Source organism: Phocoena sinus, chromosome 11 (genome assembly GCF_008692025.1).
Source record: "Phocoena sinus isolate mPhoSin1 chromosome 11, mPhoSin1.pri, whole genome shotgun sequence".
Lineage (NCBI taxonomy): Eukaryota > Metazoa > Chordata > Mammalia > Artiodactyla > Phocoenidae > Phocoena > Phocoena sinus.
Window position 1 is genome coordinate 41,943,596 of NC_045773.1, and position 16,853 is coordinate 41,960,448.

The window sequence follows — 16,853 nt, forward strand, 5'->3', positions numbered from 1 at the left end:
TCTAGGCCCTGGTTTGCTGGCAGCACCAGAATCACAGACAGTGGTTCACTGTTTATGCGAGAAGGCAGGGCATGCCTAGTTCAGGAGAAACGGTTCTTTCCTGCTTGGGGAACAAGGAAGGCTTCCTGGAAGAGGAGGCATTGGAGCTGGGTCCTAAAGCTGGACAGAATTTAAATGCAACGAAGTGAGGGGGGAAAGGAGGTTCCAGGGAGTGAATGGGGAAGAGACAAATTGTCTCACTGTGATAAGGAAGTAGGAAGCATAAAACACAGACCAGACCACAAGGGCCTTAAATGCTAGAAACAAGCAAAATCCCAAAGCAGCTGTCTTCCTGAGTGTTTGTGTTTGTCATAATTTGACAATAAACTCAGCCCATTAAGGAACTGCCAGCTAGTCAAGCAGCCACTGGTGGAATCAACAGACTCACCAGTAGTTTTTGCCCCCCAACAACTTTCTAGCTCAAATGGTAATTGCTTGAGATATAAAAACAGCCTCTACTCAATATTTATTTTCTTTTTTCCTGAAAGGTAGAGCAAATATTAAGAAACAGTTACAGGAGCCAAAAGTCAAAGATAATTTTTAAAAGAAGGTGTGATCACAACTCTTTACAGATAAAACGCAAACACAGGTCAAAGATTTTATTTAATGCATCATTGAATAAGAGACCAATAAGATGTTACAACTGGGAGACAGCAAAGAACCATCCACATGCAGGCCATCAGAAATGCTGAAGTAAATTTGCTTAATGGGTGCAAAACTGGTCAATCTCTGCCAGACGCGGTTTGCGTTGCTGTGGACAGGAATCACGGGCCTTGCCGTCAAGACTCTGCAACTTACAGAGTGTAACACAGCTCAAAGGCAAGGAAAGGCCCAGAGACCCAGGGAATCCAATAACCAGAAAACTCCTACATTTCCACTGCGGACTCTCGGGAGACGGTGTGATCCATCTCAAAGTCTTTCACAATTTTCCCTACAAAGGTGAGCAACGATCAAGGCGGAAACCCTTAGGCATGTGTTTTATGGGAAACCACGGTGAGGATGAAGCCTAAGGTTTGGAACTGGGCATATGCCTGTGCCACCAAGGCATGGCAGGCCCATGCCCACCTGGTGAACTTCAGACTGGGAACCAGAGGGCTCTTGAGGGCTGTGCCACAAACCAGCCGAGAAAGTCCCTCCTCTTTCCGTCTCCGGAGGCTTCTAAAATGAGAAGCTTGGCACTAATCCCAGGTACTCGGTTCTGGCCACACCTGGGAGTCACCGGAGGAGCTTAGAAACAATACATGTGCCCCACTCTAGAAACCTCACCCCTAGAGCTTCTGATTCTGCTGGTCAGGGTGGGGCTGGGGCATCACTGGCTTTTTTTTTTTTTTTTTGGCTGCATTGGATCTTCATTGCTGTGCGTGGGCTTTTCTCTAGTTACGGACAGCGGGGGCTACTCTTCGTTGCGGTGCACGGGCTTCCCATTGCGGTGGCTTCTCTGATTGTGGAGCACGGACTCTAGGCACGCGGTCTTCACCAGTTATGGCACACGGGCTCAGTAGTTGTGGCTCGCGAGCTCTAGAGCACAGGCTCAGTAGTTGTGGCGCACGGGCTTAGATGTTCTGCGGCATGCGGGATCTTCCCGGACCAGGGCTCAAACCCGTGTCCACTGCGCTGGCAGGCGGATTCTTAACCACTGTGCCACCAGGGAAGTCCATCACTGGCTTTTAAAATCTCTCCCCCCGACCCTCCCATGATTCTAATGAACTGCCAGGACTGAGGACCACTGGGCCAGACGATAAGACCCCCTGGTCCCGGACTCTCTTTGGCTTTGTTGTAATGTTTCCTTTTAATAGACAGCTGCCAGCCTTGGTGTAGAAGTGGAGATGTCAGTGGGACATTTTTCAAAAATGCTCCTCAAAATTAATCTTTGGTAGAGACCGTGAAAAAAGCACAATTCATGGCTCCGTCAGACTTGGCAAACAGCCTGCAATGTGTTAGAATCTTCCACTGTAGATGGCATCAGTTCAATGAGCAGTTTGCTGAGCTGAGCGCAGGCCTAGTTTCCTGGTTTGCTGCTTTAGGCACAATGCCCATAATGCAGTACGAAGATGCCCAGAGGTGTTTGCTAAGAGGCATCGATACGTGTGTGGCATGCATACACACAGGCATTCACGCACACGCTCACACTTCACAATGAACAGCAGCCTCCAAATGAAAGATCGGGGCCAAAGAGTTGTGAAAGGACCCTACTTCACACAGGGGTAACTGACTGACTGGTCTCCACAGTGGCGGAGAAAACTGACAACAGGGCAGACAATGGTGAATCCCAGCGCTTTCCTCCCAACTCTTCTGAGACCTCTGATATGCATTACAAACCTGATGTTATTAGGGATTGCTCCACTACCACCAGAGTGGGCCCCAGGCAAACCCTGGTACTCTGTGATAAGTCAGCTTACCCTGATGGGCCTTGTGTTGGTGGTACAAAACCCTGTTCTAGAGGACACTGTCCTGCCTTCCCATAGGACCATGGAGGGACATGGGCCAAGTGTCTCCAGGAAGGATGCTCTTCCGTCTCCTCCCTTCCTGGTTCCCTGTGTTCCTTACCCTGTCCCTCAACACACGCATACACACACACACACACACACACACACACACACACACACACACACACTTACTGCAGGCCGCACAGGTGAAGCACGCGTCGTGGTAGAGGTTCCCCATGGCCTGGCAGGCCTGGCCGGCCCCAAACACCCCCTTGCTGCATTTCACACAGGCTCCTGCAAGGGAAAGAACACGGCAGTGAGTCAGGAGGGAAACAGTGTAAAGTGAGTGATAAAAAGCCAATGGACAGGGCTTCCCTGGTGGCGCAGTGGTTGAGAGTCTGCCTGCCGATGCAGGGGACACGGGTTCGTGCCCCGGTCTGGGAAGATCCCACATGCTGCAGAGCGGCTAGGCCCGTGAGCCATGGCTGCTGAGCCTGTGCGTCTGGAGCCTGTGCTCCGCAACGGGAGAGGCCACAACAGTGAGAGGTCCGTGTACCGCAAAAAAAAAAAAGCCAAAGGACAAAGCAAGATACCCACCCCTTCCCCTAACCAGCCCATCACCAAATCCGGAGGCTTACTCCTTTGCAATGTCTTTCTCTCATGCTGTCTCCCTCCGTCAGCCTTTCAACTATCAGTTCTTTCCACTGCAGGAATCAGGCCCCAGGTTCGTGTTCAGGCCCCCTCCACACCAGTGTGCTAATGTTAAGAATATCTCCACTTCTTCCATCTCCTCCGTTGCCCAAAGTTTTCAAAGCCTCCCACCGTTATAAGACAATGTCCAAATGCTGCACCAGGATTACAATATGCCAAATACACAGGTTGGGCAACTTCAAACAAATTATTTCCTTTAATTTACAATGGGAACCACCAACGGGGATTTACTAACCTCACTTTTTACAACGAGTGATCAGGCCCCCAAGCCCCAGGTCTCTCAGACTGCAAGCCCAGTGCTCTGCCCTGCGCCTGCCCCTGGCCACTGGGTCTCAGCTCCTTGCCTTTGCTCGGGGCTCCCCTGTCTGTGCCCTATGCCCACTCTTCGGTTCCTTTATATGGTCCCTTATGTGGGCCAGTCCACATAAAAGGAGGTGTTGGAATCTCCCTTCCAAAGAACTCCCCCATTATACTCAAATGAAAAAGATCACAATTATGTAAATAATGCATGAAATTTTTAAAAAAAGATTCAAGAAGGAAATATACCAAAACTATAAAATTATGGCTGGTTTTACTTCTCTCCATCTTCTGTATTAAAAAAAAAACTTACAAGGGCAGGCATTGTTATAGCTGAAAAAAGTCTAGTCTCAAAAAGTGTTTGGATCTGTTTTTTTTAATTTTAAAAAATTTTTAATTTTTTGGCCGTGCCGAGTGGCTTGTGGGATCTTAGTTCCCTAACCAGGGATTGAACCCGGGCCCATGGCACTGAAAGCATCGAGTCCTAACCACTGGACTGCCAGGGAATTCCCCTGGATCTGTTTAAATATACTGTATAATGTTAAAATTTTTGAAAAATCAATTATACATCTCTATACACTTTATATATAAAATATATATAACTAATTTTTCAAAAATTTAAATATACGTAAAAAGGTCCCCCAGCATCCATCAGGGTAGCCAGCTCATGTCCTTGGTCAGGGGCTCAGCCAGCCTTTTCTAGCTCTGGTTCCCATCTGTCAGGCTGTTCTCAAGGCTGCAAATCCCCAGCCACATTCTGCCTACAGGGCAGAAAGCCCTGTGTTTCAGAGTTCTTATCATTTCAAGTTGATAGACTGCATCACCTTCAAAGGAAGTCCAAGCTAACACATCCTTCATGAAACACACCCACACCAACCACGCCAGGTGCACAGAGAACACACTAAGCCCAGGGCCCTCACGTCGCTTCACCAACACTCCCTTAGGAAGCAGGTGATGCCGTCTGTAGGAACAGTACTGGGTCAGCCGAGAAAACTGGCTCTTGGGGGAATTCGCTTATGGAAAGTTCTAGGGATCACAAGTGGTGGGTATTTGTAGTTCTTCTGCTTTAACATTTTATTATGAAAACTTTCAAGCATGCAGAAAAATGGGAAGAATCATACAGGGAACACCCACATGCCCACCACCTCAATTCTACAATTGTTAGCATTTTGCTGCCCATCCCTTAATCGATCCAACCATCCATCTTATTTGTGATACCTTTCACAGTAAGATGCAGACAGCAGTCCACTTCACCCTGAACACTTCAGCCTGCATGTCATTAATGAGTCCATTATTTGCTTACAGTTATTTTTCCAAGATAAAATTCAAACAGTGAAATGCACAAATTATGAGGCTATCATCCAATGAGTTTTGACAAGTAACCTATGTAATGTAAACCCAGATCAAGATATAGAATGTTTCCAACACCCCAGCAAGTTCCCCAAGGCCCTTCTCTTCCGCCCTTTCTTACTGGCTATGAAATTACCTTTGTGTGTGGGTACGCATGCACGCACACGCCCACACATATGCAGGATGAAACTACTGGACAGCTGGTATTTCTGTACCTAGCAAACAGCATGATGAAATTGAAAACATCGAGGAACTCAGAGGCATCAGCATTTCTTTTTGTCTGATTATTTCACATACAACTTAGGCTGCTCTTAAGTCAAGAAATACATCCGTTCTGGGCAAACTGCATTCCTTTGCTGGCACAATCGGAGCTGTGTCCAGCTAGCAGGGAAGAGTGAAGACGGCAGGGTTCTGCCAGTACCACTCCTCTCTAAACCTGCTGCAGCAGGCTTATCACTCTAGAAACCAGTGGTGCTGGCGGCCGGCCAATGAAGCAGGTGGCCCAAGTGGGCCAGGCGGGGCCTCTGGCATTTAGGCGTGTGTGTGGACACGGAAGCAATGGGGTTGGTGTGCCCAGCACTGGACACGGCACCTACTGTGCTGTGGCAGGTTACTGGTTACCTGGGCACTGCCTGCCTCTCCTAGTGAATTGGGAGCACCTTCAAGATAGGGGCCACATCGATGTAAACTGGTGTAGCCATTATGGAAAACAGTCTGGTGGTTCCTTAAGAAACTAAAACTAGAATTACCATATGATCCAATAATCCCACTCCTGGGCATGTATCCAGAAAAGACAAAAACGCTTATTTGAAAAGATACATGCACCCCGATGTTCATAGCGGTAATATTTACAATAGCCAAGATATGGAAGCAACCCAAGTGCTTCAACAGATGAATGGATAAAGAAGAGGTGGTGTATATAGGTACACAATGGAATATTACTCAGCCATAAAAGGAATGAACTAATGCCATTTGCAGCAACGTGGATGGACCTAGAGATTATCATATTATGTGAAGTAAGTCAGACAAAGACATTATTATATGTGAAATCTGAAAAGTAATACAAATAAACTTATTTACAAAAAAGAAATAGACTCACAGACGTAGAAAACAACCTTATGGTTACCGAAGGGAAAAGAGGGGGAGGGATAAATTAGTATGGGATTAACAGATACAAACTACTGTATATAAAATAGATAACAAGGATTTACTGTACAGCACAGGGAACGCATATTCAATATCTTGTAATAACATTATGGAAAAGAATCTGAAAAAGAATATATATATTCTTTTCACTTCGCTGTACACCTGAAACTAATACAATATTGTAAATGAACTATACTTCAGTAAAATAAATAAATAAAAATGTTTGAAACATAAAATAAAATAAAATCCAAAAAAAGAGAGACAGGGCCACGTCTTAACTGTGGCCTCCGCAAGGGTTCCGTGAAGAACTGTCGAGCTGAATCACTTTCTGTGCAGCTCCACGTACAGCCTGTGTCGCCTCCCCTCTGCCCTGGCCCTCACCTCCTTGTACCTGGGGTACACACACCCCTGTAAATGCCTTCTACAGAGTCTTATGCATCTCTGAACACCTGCAGCCCCTGACAAAGTGCACTCCTATGCCCTCAACAAACACACATAAAAATAGAGAAATAGACAACGTGGGCCTCTACTGAGCCCTGGTTGACGGTATAATTCAAACATGGTGACGGGGGGAGACCTTTCTCTTGAAAAACGGCAACTATCGGACAAAGAGAAGGTATTAATTATACTATTTGGTGATCCTGGGGTTGATTTCCAGACCACCCATCCCAAGTGCCCTGGGACTGGACTCTAAACCTTTACAAAGAGCAACACCGGCTGGTTTGTCCGGCAGCAACCAAAGCACGCTCAAAGCAGCCTGGATGGAACCTCAAAGCAACGTGAATGTAATTCTGCTCACGAACATGGAACAAAACCACCCCAAGCGCAACCTCACTTCTTCCCTCTCCATCACTGTGGTCTCTGCGCTTAAGCCCCGTAGAAATGTTAGCTGCAAAGCCCAGAGAAGCAGTGAGACTCAACTGAAGCAGTGATCAGCCCTTCCACCTGTCTGCATGGGAGTGTGGGAAGAGGACCCCCTTGGAGACAGCTTGCCAGTGAGGAGAGGTGGAATACATCTCCTGAGTCAGAGGGATGCTCCTGGGTCACAAGGACATGAACTCATCTTGCCTGGGCTTGGGGAATAAAATCAGACAACCTCTCACTCCAGCTCGTAAAGTGAGAGACAGGGTGGGCAGCATCTTCCAGTGGACACTGACAACTGCCCAGGCCTCCCTGGGCTTCCTGCTGCGTTATCTCTCCACATCAGGCCTTCCTCCGCTCCTGCAGTCAGCAGAGTGACACTCTCTCTGGCTTCCTCTTAACCCAAGGGCTGGGACCTACTGACTTCAGCATCCCCCTCACTCTCTCTCATTCCTTGGGGATGCTGACATCCTTTCTCACCACTCTGAGCATCGAGTGCAGATACAAAACAAGGAAGGAAGCCGCTTGTGCTCTAAACCATCAGTCACGGACGGAGGAGGTCCCACAAGAAGCCAAGTAGGTAAGAAAATATTTCATCCCTGTGGCTTGTGGTAAATGGACAGAAAAGTACTTCATGGGCAAGAAATAGATCTAGTCTTCCTTTGGCAGGAAAAAAAAAAAAAAGACAAAGTAAATCTCATATTCTAGGAAATAACGTACCTCCCGGAGCCTGAGCTAGGAGTGTTCATCCAGTGCACGCTGAATGTGCATCCCCTTTCTCAAAGCCACGTTCTAGAAATCCTAGAAAGGTGCTGTAACTCGCTGAAGGTCACACCGCTGGGAGGTTTGAAAGATGGAATCTGAGCCCAAGTTCTAACTCAAAGGTCCCGTTATTCCCATCTGGTTGGCAGCTGTGTGGCTATTCCTGCAACACACACGCCCCCCCCCCCCAAAAAAAAAAGAAGGAGCTCCTTACTCACCACCCGCTGCCCCCAACATACAACCTGTTCAGGGATTCAGACCCAAGACCAGCCCTGCCCCAGATCTCCTGGTGGCCACCCGGCCCACCTCCCATGCTGGCCTATCCCACGCACACAAGGCCATCTTTCTGCCAGGGACCTCCATCACAAGGCCGCCCCCACGCAGACCCTCTGTTCCTCCTACCCGTCTGCCAGGGACACTGCAGCTGAAGGATTCACCCCACGAGTGCTTCCCCACCATTCACTCGGAGCCAGGCTCCCTGCAGACGCTGGCAGTAGGATGGTGAGCAGCATGACTGCACTCCGACCCTGCCCTCATGGAATGGTCATCCAAGGAGCCAGGAAACCAGACTATGCCACTCCTGATAGGTGAGCTGACCAATCTCACCCAAAGTCCTGTGCTGTAAGTTTGCTTAAGTGGCCAGGGCCGAGCAGAGGCTCGGGCTTGTGAAATAATAAGAAATACATATATTGGTCTCTGCCCCAAGTTCCTGCTAATATTTGGTTTTTGACCCCAGTTCCTGACACAGAGCTCCTAAATCCCTTGGAATTTCCTGGGCAAAATGAGCATCTTTTGTTCTAATGAGGAAACACTGCGTGGGCTCCTGGTTGGGGGCTGGTCACCAGAAAGACCAAGCCAGGCTTATAAGTATGGAACTTTCAGCCCTACCCCTCCGTCCTCCAGGGAGGGGAAAGGGGCTGGAAAATGAGTTAATAATCAATCATGCCTACATGATGAAGCCTCCTCAATGTACAGGATTCGGAGAGCTTCGAGGTTGGTGAACACAACCACATGCCAGGAGGGTGACACACCCCAACTACACCAGGCAGAAGCTTCTGTACTCAGGACCCTTCCAGACCTTTTCCTATGTATCTCTTCATCCAACTGTTAAACTGTATCCATCATATCATATCCTTTATAATAAACTGGTAAATGTGTTTCCCTAAGTTCTGTGAGTCATTAAGGCAAATAATCAAACCCAAGGAGGGGGTGGGGGGAACTCTGATTTATAGCCAGTCAGAGGCATAGTTGGCAAAGTGGGAGGGGGACTTGTAGGACTGAGTCCTTCCTGTGGGGTCTGTGCTAACTCCAGTTAGCATCCGATTGAATTGAACTGTAGGACACCTGGCTGGTGTCGGAGAATTGGTTGGTGTGGGAAAAACCACACATCTGGTGTCAGAAGTGTGAGCACTGGTAGCACAAAGAAACAGAAGTGAGTTTTTCCGAGACAGGACTCAACAAGAAGAAAAGACTCCTAGACACCCTTTGCTTTCCACATGGTCCCTTAGTTAAAAGATTTTAAAGGAAATCCTTACTTTTCCTCAACAGAGGAAAGCAATAAAATGTCAATCACATATTGCTATAGTAATCCAAGCTCCAAAGCCAGGAGGAAAGTGAGGGAAAGAAGGAATTAAACTTTAAGAGAAGGGAGGAAAGGATATGCAACTATTGCCCTGTAGTTAGACTCACTGCCCTCTAATCCATTCTCCAAACTCTAGCCGGAGGGATATTTTTTTAAACAGCTTTAATGAGGTATAAGTGACACCCAATAAACTGCACATACTTAAACTGTACAATTTGATAACTTTTGATATTTGAATACACCTGTGAAATCATCACCACAATCAGGACAGTGAACACACCCACCATCCCCAAAGATTCCACATGTCCTCACGCCTTTTCTAATGCCCCCTCCCTGGGCAACCACCGCTCTGCTTTCTGTCAGCAGAGATCAGTTTGGAAGGCTATGCTCACCACTATACCACCAATGTGAGCTCAGTCTGTATTTTCTAGAGGTTATATAAATGGAGCCTAGAGCATGTACTCGTTTTTTGTCTGGTTTCTTTCACTCAGCATAATGATTCTGAGATTCACCCAGCTTCTGTATACACCAAGAGCTCATTCCTTTTCACTGCTGAGTTGCTGTCCATTGTGTGATGGGACCACCATTTTTTTAGCCACTCAGCTGGTGATGAACATGAGTGGTTTCCACTTCGGGGTTGTTACAAATAAAGCTGCTTGTGTACAAGTGTTTATGTATAGACATATTTCTCCTTTTCTCTTGGGTAACTTAGGAGTGGATTGGCTCAGGCTTATGGTAAGTGTATATTTAACTTTTTAAAAAGCTGCCCAGACTACCCTGGTGGTCTAGTGGGTAAGACTCCGAGCTCCCAATGCAGGCAGCCAGGGTTTGATCCTTGGTCGGGGAACTAGATCCCGAAGGCTGCAACTAAGAGTTTGCATGCCACAACTAAGAAGCCTGTATGCTGCAACTCAGAGTCCAAGTGCCGCAACTAAAAGATCCTGCATGCTGCAACTAAGACCTGGTGCAGCCAAAATAAATAAATAAATATTTTTTTAAAAAAAAGAAGCAGCTGCCAAACTGTTTCCCAAAGAAGATCTATCATCTCACATTCCCACCAGCAGTTTATGAGAGTTCCAGTTTCTCCACATCTTTGCCAGTACTTGGAATGGCAGTCATCCTGATTTTGTCCATTCCAATAGGTAGGTAGTAGTACCTCACTGTGTTTTTGGTTCTGTTTTTTGTTTTTTTTTTTTCTGCTGCTCTGCATGGCACGCAGGATCTTAGTTCCCCGACCAGGGGTTGAACTCATGCCCTCTACAGTGGAAGCGCGGAGTCCTAACCAGTTGACCGCCAGGGAATTCCCCCCTCGTTGTGGTTTTAATTTGCATTTCTCCAGTGACTAACGATGTTGCACCAGAGCATCTTTTGCTGTGCTTATTTACCATCTGTATCTTCTTTGGTGAGGTGTCTGTTCAAATCTTTTGCTCATTTTTTTTTCCTTTTCTTGAGTTATGAGAATTTCCTACATATTCAAGAGACAAGTCCTTTACCAGATACATGCTTTGGAAAGATTTTGCTAGAGTCCTATGAAATCCAGCTGCCTTAGTCTCCCCCCAGGATCTCAGCAGCACTTTTTTTTTTTAATTAATTAATTTACTTGTATATTTATTTATTTTTGGCTACGTTGGTCTTCATTGCTGCACACAGGCTTTCTCTAGCTGCAGCGAGCAGGGGCTACTCTTTGGTGTGATGCGCAGGCTTCTCATTGCGGTGGCTTCTCTCGTTGTGGAGCACGGGCTCTAGGCACACGGGCTTCAGCAGTTGTGGCTCATGGGCTCAGTAGTTGGGGCTCGTGGGCTCTAGAGCACAGGCTCAGTAGTTGTGGTGCACAGGCTTAGCTGCTCCGCAGCATGTGGGATCTTCCCGGGCCAGGGCTCGAACCCGTGTCCCCTTGGCAGGTGGATTCTTAACCACTGCGCCACCAGGGAAGTCCCCTCAGCAGCCTTTTAACTCAAGGAGTCTCCCAGGCTCTCTCTCCCTTCTCCCTCCTTGTGTCAATGTCTGGAAACTCTCTCAAGGCAGTAAGCTGGGACAATCATAGGGCCTGCCCCATTTGCTTCCCATCTCTCAAGGATCATTGTCTATCCTTGCCTGAATCCAGTATCTTGAAAACCTTTTGTTTATATACTAATTCAAGCCGGCCTAACTCTCTTGGTGCACAACAGTGGTTTCCAAACGGCTTAGCGGGGAGAAATTTTTCTCAAAAAAAGTATCAGTGGAACCTCAAGAGTATGTGACAGACAAAAGGGAAACCACGACACTTGAGATGGGACAGAGCCCACTCTGCCTCCTGGAATGTCCCGGCCCACTGCAACAGTTCCAGGAAGATTATTTGAGAACGAATAACACAGCCTAACTGATCGAATGCAGACACCACCCAGCCTAGCCTGGGCAGCGTTCCATGTGAAGGAAGTGATCCCAAATTGGCATTCAATGATCTCCTGTACACCCAAAGCCAAAAAACAAATTGGGTTTAGGGCCATGGCATCTTCCCTACTGGCTTGCAAAGGCAGGATTTATAAACAAGGAGGCCCGCAAAGCAGCCTCAGCGTGAGGTTTTGGCTACAGCAGAATCCCTGCCTCCTTACTGCAGACAGCCTGAGGACCGTGCAGCACTCCTTCAACTGAACACACAGCCAAGTCGCCACCTTTTATTGTTAGGATAAGGTTTGAAATAAAAAGATTCCATCAGGCCAGCCAATGGGAGTGGCCCTGCACCTCCAGCTCACACCTGGGCCTTGTCCGGGTGACCACTCCTCTCCCAGTGAGGAAGGGAGGCCTCTGAGAGGTGCGGGCGTCCTTTTTAGCTCTGAACGGATGCTGCACATCACATGGCATCACACAGCCGTGGACCACATACTACGCTGAAAGGGGGCAGAAGCCAGGGGCAGGGCATGCAGTCAGGTTGGGGGTGGCTGAGAGGACAGATTTGGATGAATTAGTCTGCACACAAGTTGAGCGAGGCTTTTTCTCAGCAGAAGGTTGCAGCCTATGGACCTGGGCGGCTCTGGGCAGCTCTGGGAGTCAACAGGTTCTAGAAGAGGGGCCAAGCGTTTGGCAGAGCTGGACCAATGGCCTCAGCAACAGACTTCCTCCTAGCCACAATATAAGCTCATGGAAAAAGCCCTGAAGGCGGTGGGTGCCGGGCTCCTGCCTCCCAGGCAGAGGGCTGCCTCTCAAGGAAGGAATCAAAGTAGATGCCCACCATCACCTCCAGAGACTCTGGTTCCAATTTGGGGATGGGACCACAGCGCCTCAGTTGACTCTAAGGCTCGGCCAAGGCTGAGAACCATGGATGCAGAAAACACAACAAAACACATCCTCCCCGGCACCCGGGCCTCCCCTGCCTGCCCTCTCTCCCACGCACCCTGTAGTTCCCAGGTCAAGGGGTGATACTCTCACCAAGCTACAAAGGACGTACTCAAGGCCATTCTGGGCTACGGGGTCATTGCAGCAGGCTACTTTCTTCAATCTCAAAGCTATTCAAAACCAACGACGGCTTCACTTCATTGCAGTGGGAAAGGAAGTTTCTCTCGCAGTTTCCCAATCACCACCGTAAGCTCTAGCTAGCCTTGCCAGACAACCTGCAGGGGCACTTCTGCCCCAGCGCACTCCCATTCTCTGGCCCGAATCATTCCCTGCTCTCCGCTCTCCGAAGGAAAGAGTTCAACAGCCTCCAGGGCACCCTGTGCTGTGGCTTCTGGGCTCGCCCACCTGCGTACTCCCCCTCCTCCAGTCTCTCTGCACAGAGCCCAGTTATCTTTCTCAACTCTAATCTGAAATAGAAATATGCCAATCAGCACAGGAAAAGGTGTTCCACCCAGGAGCCAAATGCAAAGGTGGGTGCCACTCGTCACTGTCTCAGCAGCAAAGACAAAAACAATGATAATAACAATGGTGAGTGTCACAGGGGGTGCAGAGAAAAGGGCATTCTCGTACACTGTTAGTGGAAGCATAAATGTGGACGACCTTCCTGGAGGGCAGTGTGGCACCACCTATTGAAAGCCTTAAAAATGGGACTTCCCTGGCGGTCCAGTGGTTAAGACTCCAAGCTTCCACTGCAGGGGGCGTGGGTTTGATCCCTGGTCGGGGAACTAAGATCCCGCATGTGGCATGGCGCGGTAAGTAAATAAATAACTAGAAGAAGACCTTAAAAAGTCTTCACGCCATTTGATCCAAGAATTTAATAGAATTTTTCCCAAAGAAAAAAATCAAAGATGCTGCCCAAAATGGATATGCAGAGACAGTAAGCAGATGAGTGGCTGCCTCGGACTGGGGGAGAGGGGGTAAGGGGGCATCTGCTAATGGGGGTGGGTTTTCTTTTTGGGGTGATGAAGATGTTCTAAATTAGACAGTGGTGATGGTTGTACAACTCAGTGAATATACTAAAAGCTGTTGACTTGTACACTATCAAAGGGTGGATTTATGGCGAGTGAATTACATCTCAGTAAAGCAGTTATAAAAAAACAAAAAGTCAGGCTTCCCTGGTGGCGCAGTGGTTGGGAGTGCGCCTGCCGATGCAGGGGACGCGGGTTCGTGCCCCGGTCTGGGAAGATCCCACATGCTGGTCTGGGAAGATCCCACATGCCGCAGAGCGGCTGGGCCCGTGAGCCATGGCCGCTGAGCCTGCGCATCCGGAGCCTGTGCTCCGCAGCAGGAGAGGCCACAACAGTGAGAGGCCCGCGTACCGAAAAAAAAAAAAAAAAAAAAGTCATCAAACTATTATTAAAACACTTAAGCATGGATAATTGAAAACAATATAAATACCCGAATGAAGACGTAAAGTTAAATAAATACTACACAGGGGCTTCCCTGGTGGCGCAGTGGTTGAGAGTCCGCCTGCCGATGCAGGCGACACGGGTTCGTGTCCCGGTCCGGGAAGATCCCACGTTCCGCGGAGTGGCTGGGCCCGTGAGCCATGGCCGCTGAGCCTGCGCGTCCGGAGCCTGTGCTCCGCGACGGGAGAGGCCACAAGTAGTGAGAGGCCCGTGTAACGCAAAATAAATAAATACTACACAGCTTAAAAATATCATACTCTACAGCGGTACCACCCAATAGAACTTTTTCTGTGATAATGAAAATGTTCTATTCTGGATTGTCCAATATGACAGCTCAAGTGGCTGCTGAGCCCTTGAAATGTGGCTAGTACACCTAAGTAATTGGATTTTTAAAATTTAATTTTAAATAATCCCATGTATTGAGCAACACAGTTCCAGAGTATTCTTTTATGACACAAACTGTTCACAATACAATGTTAAATGAAAAAAGGGGAGGGGACCACGATGCATATGGACACATTGTTCTCTATTCTGTTTTTTTAAAGAGTATGTTTACAGATAAAGTCATGACCACGCGGAAGAACACTAATTATCGTCCATGTTTACTGCTGAGAAGTAGGGGCTCGGGAGGATTTTTATGTCATTCTTTAACCTCTTCATATATTCGAAAATGAAGATACATTACCATCATAATCAAAAACAAGGTTTTTTTTAAGATTTAAACAATGTTTTCAATATAATGCAAATCCGCCACCTCACGCTCTGATACCTACAGGAAGATTGCTCCTCAGAGCATCCTGCAGCCCTTCAACCAGCCCCTCCCCACACACAAAGTTACTGCTCCCCCCACCCCACCCCCAAGTTCATTCACTTTCAGGGGCTTCTCACGTGATTTTGGACTCACAAATAAGTTGTAAAAGTAATACAAAGACTTTCCATATACCCTTCATCCAGATTTCCCAAATGTTAACTCTTGTACGACCACAGTACAATTACCAAAGATCAGGAAATTAACACTGATATAATACATATTATATATATTATACACACACACACACACACACACACACACACACACACACATACACACACATACACTAATCTATAGACCTCATTCAAATTTCAGCAACTGTCCCACTAATGTCATTTTTCTTGGACCAGGAGCCAATGCCAGAACTAAATCCACTGCATTTAGTAAGTGTCTCCTTGGTCTCCTTTTATGAGAGACAGATCCTTTATCTGTTTTTGTCTTACATGACCTTGACACTTTTGAAGAGCAGTGGTCAATTATTTTGCACACTGTCTCTCATTCTGGCCGTGTCTAACGTTTTCTCATGATCAGATCGAGGTTATGTGTATCTGGCAGGAACACCCCAGAAGTAATGATGTGCCCTTTACAGCGCATCATATCAGGATATACATGCTATTGATACGTCTTAACTACTGGTGAGATTAACTTTGATCTCTTCTTAAGGTAGAGTTTGCCAGGTTTCTCCACTGTGAAGTTTTACTTTCTCTTTGTAATTATTAAGACATTTATGGGAAAACACTTTGACATTAAGCAAATACCCATTTGTTCATCATATATTTTTGCCCACTATTCAGCCTCCACTGATTCTTGCCTGAAACAATTATTACAATGGTCTTTTCAAATGGTGACCTTCCTATCTTCATCTTTCTTTCTACATTTCACTAATAGGATCTTCTGTACAAGAGTTTTCCCCCCAATTCTCCCCATTTATTTATTTCAGTAAGGACTCACGGATATTTATTTTATTCTCTGGGTTATAATCCATTTCTATCATTATTTGTTTTGTTGCTCAAATTGTCACAGATTCTGAAGCCAGTTTCTCAAGGTAGCTCACTTCTAACATCACTCTTTCTTGTGAGAAGGCTCAAAATTGTGCATTTTCCCCAGGATCTTTGCACAAACATAAACTGCTAGAACAAACATCAACCTCCAGCAGAACCCATTTTGAAGGCTGAGTGGTACAGCATTTATATCACTACTCCCTTACCTGTCAGATTATTCTGCATAACCCTCTCTTGACATTGGTTCAAGTTCCCTCCAGCATCTCAGAATCCCCCAGCTAACATCCTGCCCCCAACTGCTTTTCTCCTAGATTATTTTCTTGCCTTTGGCCTCAGAATCCTCTGATTTCTCAGAGGAGGCTCAGTGGCGTTTCTCACCCCCTTCAGCTCTCAGCTCAAACAAGGGTTGTCAGATAAAATACTAGTCGCCCAGTTAACTGTGAATTTTAGATGAACAGTGAGCAATTCTTTAGTGTAAGTATACCGCGTGCAAATTTGAATCTCAGGTAAATGAATAATTGTGTAGTATAAGTATGTCCCAAACATTGCATGGTACCTACTTACACACTAAAAAAATATTCATTGTTTCTCTGAAATTCAAATTCAACTGGGTGTCCTATATTTTCATTTGTTAAATCTGGCAACCCAAGTTCAAGCATAAAGAAGAGGTGGCCTTTATTGTCCACACAACTGGTGACCAATTTAGGCAAGAAGATAAGCAGGTAAAACACTTTAGAGTTCATTATCCTTTTCTAGGGAGCGTTTTGGTGTTTTTTTGTTTTTTGTTTTTTAAACACTTTTACTGCAGTATAACATGCATAAAGAAAACCCCATGGTTTACGACTCAATGATTTTTCCCAAAATAAGCACTCCTATGTAAACACCAAGCACATCAGGACATGGAGCATCGCCAGCCCCAGGACCAGGGGCCACTCCTGCTGAGCCTGAGGATGGCCCGGCCCCCTCCTGTGGTGGATCTGGAAAGAGTGGGTTTGGGCATAAACACTGGGTTCAGATCCCACCTTGGGCACAAGTCCAGTTTCCTCACCTGCCAGATGAGTTTTAATAACATATACATTTCATGGG

General features: G+C 46.9%; 1 protein-coding gene across 1 annotated transcript in view; it reads right to left on the minus strand.

Annotated features, from left to right (window-relative positions):
• The window catches only part of LIMD1 (LIM domains containing 1), a 70,514-nt gene that overhangs the window by 30,959 nt on the left and 22,702 nt on the right, over positions 1-16,853 (minus strand). Inside the window, exon 2 of the mRNA XM_032649384.1 lies at positions 2,658-2,759. Within this exon, the coding sequence (XP_032505275.1) occupies positions 2,658-2,759 (102 nt within the window). The remainder of the gene's footprint in view (positions 1-2,657; positions 2,760-16,853) is intronic.